The sequence below is a fragment of the Euphorbia lathyris genome, chromosome 7, assembly GCF_963576675.1.
Source record: "Euphorbia lathyris chromosome 7, ddEupLath1.1, whole genome shotgun sequence".
NCBI classification, from domain to species: domain Eukaryota; kingdom Viridiplantae; phylum Streptophyta; class Magnoliopsida; order Malpighiales; family Euphorbiaceae; genus Euphorbia; species Euphorbia lathyris.
The window spans coordinates 76,308,471-76,320,518 of record NC_088916.1 but is presented as its reverse complement, the minus strand read 5'-3'; the positions used below and the strand labels follow the sequence as shown (position 1 = coordinate 76,320,518).

The 12,048-nt window shown below is 35.0% G+C and overlaps 2 protein-coding genes across 2 annotated transcripts; both read right to left on the bottom strand.

The window, feature by feature from the left end:
- Positions 1-227: 227 nt before the first annotated feature.
- Positions 228-4,812, bottom strand: LOC136234867 (uncharacterized). The gene is made up of 3 exons (XM_066024356.1): positions 4,489-4,812; positions 4,315-4,404; positions 228-594 (listed from the first exon to the last, which is right to left on the bottom strand). The coding sequence occupies exons 1-3, from the start codon at positions 4,732-4,734 to the stop codon at positions 523-525; spliced, it is 408 nt and encodes a 135-aa protein (XP_065880428.1). The 5' UTR covers positions 4,735-4,812; the 3' UTR covers positions 228-522.
- A 1,559-nt stretch (positions 4,813-6,371) lies between these two features.
- On the bottom strand, positions 6,372-11,749 carry LOC136235781 (transmembrane emp24 domain-containing protein p24delta5-like). Its single transcript, XM_066025806.1, has 4 exons — positions 11,383-11,749; positions 8,782-8,994; positions 8,263-8,339; positions 6,372-6,605 (listed from the first exon to the last, which is right to left on the bottom strand). Exons 1-4 carry the CDS (start codon positions 11,617-11,619, stop codon positions 6,461-6,463), a joined length of 672 nt encoding a protein of 223 aa, XP_065881878.1. The 5' UTR covers positions 11,620-11,749; the 3' UTR covers positions 6,372-6,460.
- Between the last annotated feature and the right edge of the window lie 299 nt (positions 11,750-12,048).

Below are 12,048 nucleotides of genomic sequence, written 5' to 3'. Positions count from 1 at the left end.
AATAACAGTCTGTTAACTGAATTTTATGTTCGAAATTACTTTTTTTGGTCATCAAGGGGTTAATGAGACAAAAAATAAATGATCAGGAGCTTAATGTATCCAAATAAAAGATCAATGGCTTAATGAACCAAAAAATGAAAGATCAGAGACCTAATAATGTTTTTTGCCTTTAAAAATCACACATTATCCAACATAGTACTTAGTTGGTATAAGGTCAACCATCTTATGTATCACGCCAATATTTCTATGAGTTTTTATACGCAATTTGGCCATAATGATACATAGTACTTAGTTGGTATAAGGTCAACCATCTTATGTATCACGCCAATATTTCTATGAGTTTTTATACACAATTTGGCCATAATGATTTTATTGAGATCAAAACTGATCCCAAACTTCAATGACTGTTAACACATATGAAATATGTTGTCTTAAATATTTGGGATTCAGATTACACTTGAAAATAAACTGTAAAAAGAGTAAAAAATTTGGTAAATTTGAATTATACAGACTTTTATGGCGTCAAAGCAGTTGTGCTATCTTCTTTTGGACAAGCTCCACACCAAGTCGAGGGGATATTCTAGGAAGAATTTCCTGAAATTAATTTTTCATGTAAGGTACCACCAGAAAAAATGGAATCAATTACACAAAAGGTGCAAAAGAATCAAATTCTTATTGATTCATCACATATTTAACCGCCAAAATCTCATCGATGGTCACTTAAGTTTGAACAATGTCCCCATAAGATCACAAAAGTTTAGTTGTATCAATAAAAACAAGACCTAATACACAAATAACCCATGAACTTGCCCAAATGTTGCAACTGCCCCCTCCAACTTTCAATTGTAACAACTTACCCCTTAAACTTGTCCAATTGTAAAACATAACCCCAAATTGGGAATTTTTTTACCCCGTACTTGAAGCAACCGTAAAAACGTTTCTCCGGATTCGTATTACGCCAAAGATCTGATTATCACACTCCACGAGCGTTGCAGCTTTTGTATTTCACGTGTTTCTTCAATTACAGTCCATGTCAGCAATTTGGGGTTATATTTTACAATTGGACAAGTTTGAGGGGTTATGTTTTACAATTGGACAAGTTTAAAGGGTAAGTTGTTACAATTGAAAGTTCGAGGGGCAGTTGCAACATTTGAACAAGTTCAGTGGTTATTTGTGTATTAAGCCTAAAAACAACTCTTCTTTGCATTTTGAAACCAACAAAATTACTTTGAACATTTTCATATCAAATTCTAGCTGAAAATACTGACTAAGATACATAAATCAATTCAATCAGGTCGGTCACATAAACGTCATGTGCATTAATTTACTGCCAAATGGCACCCATTTACGAGATTGGTTAGTTAAATGAAAAGGTAACCGAAATGGATACCACATGACAGTAAATTAATACACATGGCGTTTACATCATTTTGTTGCTAAAGCATTTTAAGGTTTAAATTTAATAAGTCTGAGGATGAAGGTGATGAATGATGATGATCTAGTGTCCAAAATAGCTAGTCCATAACATATGTAAACAAATTTTAGGTCCAGAATTAAGCTCAAACAATACAGTTTGGATAGATACTAGTTGGATCCCAGTGTTGATCACATGCACCTTAATGAGCATGCAGAATTTGCTCATTCACCGTTTGATCTAGGCTTATTAGAATCCTAAGGTGAAGATTCAAAGCATCCTGAGCTTAGATTTAATAAGCCTATATCTAACAGTGAATGAACAAATTCACTTACTCATTAAGGTGCATGTGAAAATTCCTGAGAGGAGGAAATTCCTGAGTTGGATCCTCCTCGGGTTTACTAGACACTTATATCTGCTCCCAGAAGGCGCAATTCCTTCCTAAAACAGGATGACCGACATCCTGGACTAATTAGGAAGCTTGTGAGCAGATGTGCTGGTCTCCTCTTTTTACGGAGTCTTGCCTCATTTAGAATTCTTTTATAACCAATGAGAATCGGTTTATACTTAATCATACTATGAATCTCTCCACTCATATTTAAAGGGTCTCATTCCCTTGAAAGATACACATTATGAATTACACATATGTGCATCTCTCTCTTTTGTAATACTTGCATTATTACTATTGCTCTTTTAGAATCAAAATTGACTTGAACGTTGGAGAGTCTCCCGTCGAGACCAGGCCAACACATTGTTTGTCTTGCAGAATGCTGAAGGAAAACCCCTGTCCAGATCCTCTTTGTAAGTATCCGGATCAGTTAGAAGAAGTTTTCTCCCTAAGTTATCACTAGTTCTTCTCAATGATTGGTCCGGGACACGTCAGCGGTGGTTCTGATGTCTCACCTCCTGAATGTTCGAGGACCAGCTGGTCCTGGACCATTGTAGATTTTTCGAAATCAGATTGCAAAAGCACATTGAGCAGGCTCAGTAAATCAAAAATCAATTGGGATAAATTATCAAGCTGCATATTATATATATGGCTCATTTTTAGGAACTGCAGAACTAGTTCAGCTTTCATCATTTTCCTAGAGAAGGGCAACTACTTGGAGATTGATTTCAGACACAGAATTTCTAATATGGACCGGGACCAGTAGTAGTCTTTCCACTCAGATGATGCCGCATCAATAGTTGGAATGTCATGGCATCATCTAAGTGGAAGGATCGCTACTGGTCCCGGTTCACAATAGAATTTTCTTTTTCAGACAATACGATGAAGAACACCAACTATATCACATTCCAATTCGGACAATGAGTACTGTGAGATAATAATAAAAAGTTGTTCTTGGCTTTATCTATTAGCTCAAGTTTTTTTACTCCATTGGTTCTTTGCTATGTTGCACCGATATGGAAACAGATACGGACACAGATACATAAATGGATTGGAAACTTATCTCTAAAATAATCTTCATAAAATAGTCTTCAAACAAAAACAGAAATGGACACAGATACGGATACTGGAAACCTTATTTCTAAAACATAACCTTTATAAAATACCTTCAAACAAAAACAGACACGGACATGAAAAGCTACTAAAGAGAAGTGTCCGTGCAACAATAGGTTACTTGACATGGTATCAAAGTCTATTAGACAGGTTTAATCAGCAACAAATAAGTCTTGACCAGCATTCAATTTTGGTTACAAGGTTTTCCATTAAGAACTCCAATGGAAACCAGTTCACAAAAACTAACATCCAATATCAGATGAACTACGCAAATTTTGGACTTTGTTCTGCTCTAAAACTGTAACTAGTAAAGTCCTTCAAATAACGTATGAGTAGGGTGGCAATTCGTGTTCGTGACATATCAATTATTGAGTAGGTGTCAAATGAGTTAATTCCTAACCCAATACAAAAAAAATTGTATTATAATCATGTCAAGCCAATTAGATCAGTTTCATTTTTATGTTGTGGTCACGGATAACGTGTAATTTCACTATTTGTTATTTTTCAGTTAAAAGTTAACTTTGATCATCTAAAACAGTATGACCCAAAATATATTTAACAAACCCCTAATTCGCTTGTATTATGTGTAGGGCTGTCATCAAGCCGAACGGAGCTTTGGCATGCTCATACTCGGCTTGTTAGAAAATTGACGAGCTTGAACTCGTGCTCAATATTTTATTTGCAAGCTGCTCGTTTATTTGTTTGCGACCTTTGCTCGCGAGCATCTCGTTAATTCTCTTCATAAACTAAGCTCGCCAATAACTCATTAATTATGTCCATTTGAAATTTCTTCGAAACAAAACTACACAATTTTCATTTTGAAACCTACAAAACTAAGTAATTTTACATTTCTCTCTTTACAGAAATACTATTGCTACAAAATACTCTAACCAAACTTAGTCACGAGCTTGTTCATGAACATTATAATCGAGCTTGTTCATGAACTTTATAACTGAGCCTGTCCGCAAACTTTCGAGCTAAGTTTCACCGTGCTCAAACTCGCTTCATTTATAAACGAGCCAAACATGGTCAAACTTTTATCAAGTCTAATGCCGAACTACACATGAGCGGCTCACGTCATTTACAGCTCTAATTATATTAGGTCCGTTTATTTTCTTCACAAGTGGCACATAATTTTACTATCCCTATTAAAAATAAGTAAAAGAAAGAGGTTCAGGTCGTTTCCGCAGATCATCCTATTCAAAGAATTTGCCTATCAATTTCGTGTCAACCAGAAAATGATCCATTCTCTATGTTTAACAAAACACACTAAATTAGTGTAATTCACACATAAAAGGTGCCGATTACTGATATAAACTCAAAACAGTCACAAAACCAAACAGTCCAACACTAATACACAAGCTAAACATAAAAATGGAGGAGCAAAACAAGTACTAACCTCAGTGCCATCAGAGAGTAGTTTAGCCAGCACAGGTATTTCATATTGATAAGCCTTCTCCCATTCAGGATTGCTAGTTATATCTCTTACCTAAAAAAGTTGCACAAACTCAATAAATTGAAAGCGATGCGGAAAGAGAACACATGAACAAGGGTTCAGTGAAATAGGAAAAACCTGCAAATCGACGTCGTGAAGTGAATGAGGACCAGAAAGCAAGAAAGCAGATTGAAGCTTTTCTTTGAGGCCATCGCACAAACAGCATCCGGGCTTTGAGTAGAGAACCAATTTTTTTGATTTTAATGGGGAAGAAGAAGAATAAGAAGCCAAAGGAGTGAAAATCGAGCTCGGTCTTTGTCGTGTTACTAATAACGCTATTGAGAATGGCTTTGATGTGAACGCGGCCATTGACGCAGAGGCCATAATCTACTAATCTTCTTCACTAAAATCTCGCAGTCAGACCACTGTTTTTTTTTTAAGCTTGAAAAAGAAAGAAAAAAATATTTAACTAGTTCTATTTAAGAAACTATATATATTCAATAAAAAAAAAACTATATATTAGTAAATTTAGGGCTAAGTTTCAAATTTGCCAGTAATTTTTTTAGAAAATTTTATCTTCAACTAACAGTTTTAGAGTCACGGATTCAGTTTTCACTTGCAAAAAAAAAATCAATACATATTGGTGGATTTATAAAAAAAAGTGGATTTATAAAAAAAAAATCTACTCTGCGCCAAAACAATATTGTTTTCGGAGACTTTCTACTATATAACGAGAGCAATACATCCAACCAATTAAATGAGAAATTTGTACAACTTCACCTAAGTTGATTCATATTAAGAGTATTAATTAATTGGTAGGGTATGTTACTCCTTTTAAAATTTCTCATTATTTTCATATGTTGAAGATTCCGTATATAAAGATTGTGGAAGTTGGATAGGAGCTTAACCACCTCTATGAGGGTGGTTCTCGACATTCGAAAGTGTACCGAGAAGAACTTCGTGCTCTCCTTCCTCTATCTATAGGCCCATATAAAAATTGTGTTTTATGAGTTTTGATATTTAAACTGAAAATTTGATCACTAAACCGTGAAGTGGGGGCTCAAAGTTAAAATTATCAAGGATATAATTTTTCACATTAAAAAAATTTAAGATAAAATTTAAACATTATCCTAAAATTTATTTCAGCTTGAAAAATATATCAAAATTCATTATTCCTTTTACTTTGGACATTGCGAATTCAAATCCATTCTAAACTTTAGATTATCCAATAGAACGACATTTGCAGCTTGCAAGTAAATACCCACGTGTAAATTTCAATTATTGTATTATAATCGTGATGATATTCGTGTTATTCATAGGTGATCATTCGTGTAGGTGAATTGTGTTCTTATCGTAATGTCAAATAAATCAATTCTAACCGTTCATCCCGCTCTAGTTCTGTCTAGTCTCAATTTCTATCAAAAAAATAAATCAATTCTAACCAATATAAAATGAATTGTGTCAAATGAAAATTTTCAGTCTAATCGGATTTATATCATGTTTATAGGTCATATATAATTTTACTATCTCAGTTAATTTAAGATGATATCTTCTAAAAATACATATCATTTTTAGATCAGCAAATTAACCCTAACCATTCAAAATTTGACCAAAAATCTATTTGACAAACCTCTAACTGATAATATATCATATTGTGTTCGTGTAATGTGCTTACAAATCATAAGTAACTTTACTACTTTTATTAGGGATGACATTCAACACAAAAATAACATATAACAAATTCGCATTGGGGATCGAGCTGTGTTGTCAGTGTACACAATTGTCATACATCCCTAGCCCTCCAGAAAAATCAACCGTCTCCTATAGTTTGAAAACGTCTTATTTATTTTCTGAATTTGCTTAAATTGACCTATTAAATACTTGAACTTACTTATATTATTAATGACTTTAAGCAAATTTAGAGAGTAAATCTAAACAACTACAGAAGGCTAGAAATGCATTTATCGTGTCAAAAATTGACATTTCTACCAATCACGGTATATCCATGGAAATAAAATATGTGTTGTAAACTATTTCTTTGATCATATTCAATCAAGTATGGTACAGTCTGTTAAATAGAAGTTTTTGTGTATAAATAACATATCTATTTTCATATAAGCTTTTTCCTCTGGAAATAACTCTGCAAATGCCAAAGCTGCAACGCCGAAACCAGGATACAAAGACCCAGTGACATTACACTGTACCATGCTACTCTCGCATTTGTTTTTTCACTCACCTCCCTCATCTCCGCTTCCCTGCAAATTTAACGGCAAACTATGTTACACGGAAATGGAAATAGAAACTAAGAAACCGTATTTGTAAAAAGTTATAAGAAACATCATGGCCTCCTGAACTTTAAGTATGTCTCATTAGCACCCTGAACTTGCTTAATGCAGCCTTATTAACTCTATATTGCTATGTGGAAGCCTAAGAAGAGATTTTGGCAAATTGAAGCCTAATTAACTCTATATTGCTATGTGGCAGCATAAGAAGAGATTTTGACAAATTGAAGCGCACATTAGTAAAGTTTTAGGGGCATTAGGTCGCTATAACGAAGTTCATGGGACTATAGGTCACTTCAAGCAAATTCAGGGGGCAATAGGTGATAGGTCACTTTAAGCAAGTTCAATGGCAAATCGGTCACTTTAAGGAAGTAAAGGGGGTTGATTAGTCACTTTTAAGCAAATTTAGGAGGCAAGAGGTCACTTTAAGTAAGTTCAGGAGATTAACTAGTCACTTTAAGCAAGTTCGGACGAACTAATGAGACATCTAAAGTTCAAGGACACCTAACAGTTTTATAAACCAAGTTCAAGGGGAGCCTGATGTATTCAGCCATTTGGAAAATATTATAGATTTATTGAACATGTAATTAACAAATGTAATTAGCATTGATGTACTTTTGAAATATATTATATTTTACGAAATGAATTTCCAAATTTTAAGGAACCTGTTTCCATTTTATATTTTCATGAGCAAAAATGTTTTGTATAAATTTCGAGAGTTTCGGTAAACGCATTAAAATCAAAGATTTTGTGTAACATAGACTGCAGAGTATACCAACATCTGCAGAGTTATAATATCGCAACTTTACATGACAAATGTACTCATTTGAATTCTGTTACTCAATTTGTTTATAAATTCATGACAGATTAAATACTAATACAGTCTTCTAAGTGAAGAAGCCACGGGGCCAGATTAGTCCATAAACATAAAGTAAGAAAAAATGTCAACTCAGTCCTCAACTCATCAACTTATTGTCGACATCATCTCTTTCTTAGAGTTGTCAAAATGGATTATCGTGTCATAATCATATTATGTGATTTATATATTCCACATGCTTATATATGATATAAACGTAAAAAAAAAAATTGATAATCGTGTCAAACAGGTCCTATCAAACAGTTATCTCGGTAAATCATGTTGGCGTTTCAGAAATTGACACCCTTACTCTTTCTAGAGTAAAAACGGCCTAGTGTTTCTACTTCAAGGGCCAAACTGACCCTGAGTCAGTTTAACACAAGCATGTGCATAGTGAGATTAAAAACATTGAACTTCTTAGAGTTGTTAATTTCTAATTTCTATCTCGATTTATAGTGACAACCATCTATATGATACAATTATCATTTTTGTGGCTATTATATCATATATAATCATGTCATCCTTCGGCAAAAAATGAGCCAGCTTTAGCCGAATTTAGTATTTTGTGAAATCTAATTGAAGTTTAGTAAGAATTAAAATTGTAACTGAGCATACTGAAACTGCCCTAAAGTTTGGAGAAAGTTAGGTTGAGTTCAAGAAACACATGGAAAAAATTAAATATAATCAAAACGCAAAGCAAAAATGCACAAGATATTCCTATTAAAGATTAAAAAAAAAAAAAGTAAAGAGTGAGAGAGGAAGAGAGATAGAGACCTGTCCTTGAGATAGATCAGATTATTGTGAATGGCTTCAACTGCTCCTTCAAGTCTCTTTAGGTCAAGTTCAACACCCTACACATGGTTACACATCCTCTCTGAAATCAGTTAAAACTTTACAAGCAGCAAATTGGCCTAATATATATCCCTACCGCACCAAATTTGTCTAGAAAAGTCTAATGACCCCTCCTACTCTGAAAATGACCAGTTACCCCCTTGAAATTGCTTAAAGTAATATGATTAACCACTTAAATGGTACGTGGCAGAGCAAGTGGGCATCTGAACAAGTTGAATTACGCATCACTTTAAGCAAGCTCGGGAGACAATAGGTCACTTTAGGCACGTTCAGAAGGCCAATAGGTCATTTTAAGCAAGTTCAGAGGCCAATAAAATCAGTAAGCAAATTCAAAAACGCAATAGATCAATTTCAAAATTCGGAGAGGCAATGAAAATCGCATTCAAGAGACAAGCTTAGAGCACAAAGGAGAGTTGAGTGCATCATATTTGAAGTACTTGCCTCGATTTTTTCTTTCCTGGCCACTGATTCCCAATCCTTAGCAGCAATACCAATTCTCCAATCCAGGCTCAAAGTCGCGGTTGTGGGTTCTTGTCTATTGGGATCCAGCCAGAAACATGCCAAGTAGTTACCAGCCTCTGAAGTTGTAAATGCAAACCTACCAGTAGTTACATTTTCAACATGGTGAAGATTGTTCCCATACGGCGATGTTACCTAGCAGAAAAAACCAGTAAATCTGCATAAGTTAACACTTCCAAGTCCAAACCCACCCAACACCCCAACAGTGTTGCCACTTCCAACCAGGTCTTGCTGAAGCAAACTTCCTTTACAACATAGAAACTAGAGAAATGCGTTATTGTAAACCATCAGTAAACAATTTGCAACTAAACAATAACCCCCCCACCCCTTAGTACGACATGCGCCTTTAGTAAATATGCATTTTAATTTATTTATTCTTATGCTAACTTAATTTCAAGGGTAGATCATATAGCTAGAAAAGGAATGAGATTAAAACATCCTATTTTAACATTGGAATCCTAAAAAACAATTTTGTAACTTCTAAATTTGCGCCTAGACGCACCTCCAGCAAGGCGCTAGGCTCAGAAAGGCCCACTCAGGCGCTAGCCTCGTGAACAGAAACTGCCTTTTGGCTTCTAAGGCAACATGCCTGAAGCCTAACGCCTTTTGAGCCTGAGGTGCCTTTGATAACTATTACACACCCATTCTATGCATGGTTAGAGGCATGTGATGTTAAGACTAGCCATGAGAACCAAACAATGTAAGGGGAAGGGGTTGAAAAGGTTGAAGCTCTATTCTCAGAAAAATAACAATCTACTACCTCCACAGAAAAAGGACCCCAGTTCATTTATTGTTTTTCAATTGTTCACATGATATACTGCTAAACGCTTAAAAAGCATTAACACACCAGCATAATGTCTTCAACTACAAGGCTAATAGCTAGTATTATTTCACTAAATCTGCAAATGTTCAAAAATAAACAGCAAAATGGTTAAAGAAATTTCAACAGTGATGGATACTATAGTATAAGGTATCATATCATGATTTATATTATAGTGCACAGCATCATTAGGAATTGCTTATGATGCCTAGAGAACTCTGGTGAGATAGAATTAATAACATCACAAGGTAGTAGTAAGAAATGTAAGTTAGAATTTACTTGATACATTTTTAATCTTCAAAAGACTAATAAAATCAAACTACCTGAAAGCTTCCTCTTTAGCCAATTACTACTTCTATAACTACTAGAAAGACAAGCTTATCAAAAATAAAAAAAAATAAAAAAATGTTGTTATATATTAAATTCTATTAAGAAACTCAAAGCTTCCTCTTTAGCCAATTACTGCTATGACTATCACATATCTGTTTTTTTAATCCTATAGAAAGGATCCTCTTCTGTCTAATATATAATATATTGTCTATACAACTAAACGTTAGTTAATAATTTTAGACCTCACTTTTTTAGGATATGTAAACTTTGAGTGTAATTAACTCCAGATTTTGGGGATTGGTATTTGAATGCAGAGGCGGAGGGAGCACAGGGTGCGATGACCCCAAGCCACCAGGAACACCCCCCTGAGAGAGGTGGAAAGCTTCCTCTTTAGACAATTACTACTTCTATAACTACTAGAAATACAAGCTTATCAGACATATAAAAAAAAAACGTTGAGTTATATATAAAATTCTATTAAGAAACTGAAAGCTTCCTCTTTAGCCAGTTACTGCTTCTATGACTATAAGATACCTGTTTTTTTAAATCCTATAAAAAGGGATTCTCTTCTGTCTAATATATAATATATTGTCTATATAACTAAACATTAGTTAATAATGTTGGACCTCACTTTTTTAGGATACGTAAACTTTGAGTGTAATTAGATCCAGATTTTGGGGATTGGCATTTGAATGCAGAGGCGGAGGCGGAGGGAGCACCGGTGCAATGACCCCCAGCCACCAGGAACACCCCTGAGAGACCCTGCAACTTCATCTGTTGCCAGCAGACGAAGATTTTCCACGGCATCTTTTACACATGTGTAGGCAAAAAAGCCATAACCCCAGCCCGTGTCCTGGGCCAGGCGACAGGTTGAGCTTATTTTTGCACCCCAGCCTTGGATTGTTGGCGCTGCCACTGTTTGAACATGGTGATTTGATTTGTGCTGGACAACTTGCTAATTACTGATGAATTATATCACAATTAACCAAACCTCATAAATTATTATCTTTATATATTTCTCAATTTTGTTTCCTCAAGCTCATAAATCAGAACTAATCTATTGTTTCAATCCTCATATCCAAGCTTGGGTTCAATGGAACGATTACCCTTTTCAGTTTTGACAAATTAAGTCCACAGGTTGAATCATCTACAAACATGAAATTTTTACATTAAATAGCTTCTCAATAAAAGCTCAACTTCCTCATACCAAATCAATAGTTCGACCAAGAACCCTATATCCCCATTTCCTTAATTCTAACAGTCATAGAGGATAAAACAACATCGATTCTAACTTCTAAGCATAAAAGCAACTACTGAAAAGCAAAATCGACGAAATTTAAGTTCAAACAATCAAAATCGAAATACGAACATACCTTACAAGAGACATTCGGGGTGTGTTCAGGCTTTTCTTCATTAATAACAAAATAATCAGCCAAAACGACAACGTTATTGTGGATCTCCTCTGAAACACACTTGGTACCAGTACTTGGAATCGTTAACCATATAGCTTCAGCTACAGGTATTAGATTAAGATCACTAAAAATTGAACAAATCAGAAGAATTAGCGACAACGCCGCCACTCGAGGGCGTGAGTCAAACTTCCTCGCCATGGAAGAAGACGAAACCAGACAAAGAATATTGTGAGAATAGATCTTGAGCTGTTTCTTCTTCTTCTTCTTCGCTCTGTTTGGAGGGTTTTTTCTTCCCCTTTTTTCTTCTTTAAGTCCGTGGGAAGTCTAGTAGCGGTAAAAGATAAGCTGATTGGGGAATGTTAAGCGAGCAGTTTAGGCGGCGCGTGGGGTTTGAACATAAACTGGCGGTTGATGACGAAGTTTTGACTCTTTGTCCAATCGTGTTTGAGTTATTCTGTCCACCTAAGTCATTACACGGAGGCCAGGTTGCGCTACCCACGCGCATACCGCTGCACGTACAGAAAGTATGAAGCCCATGAAAGTAAAAAAGAATCCAAGTCAAATTTCCTCCTAAAATAGGTAAAAAGTGAAACAGAAAAAAGAATTGACTTATACCTTCTACTTGTC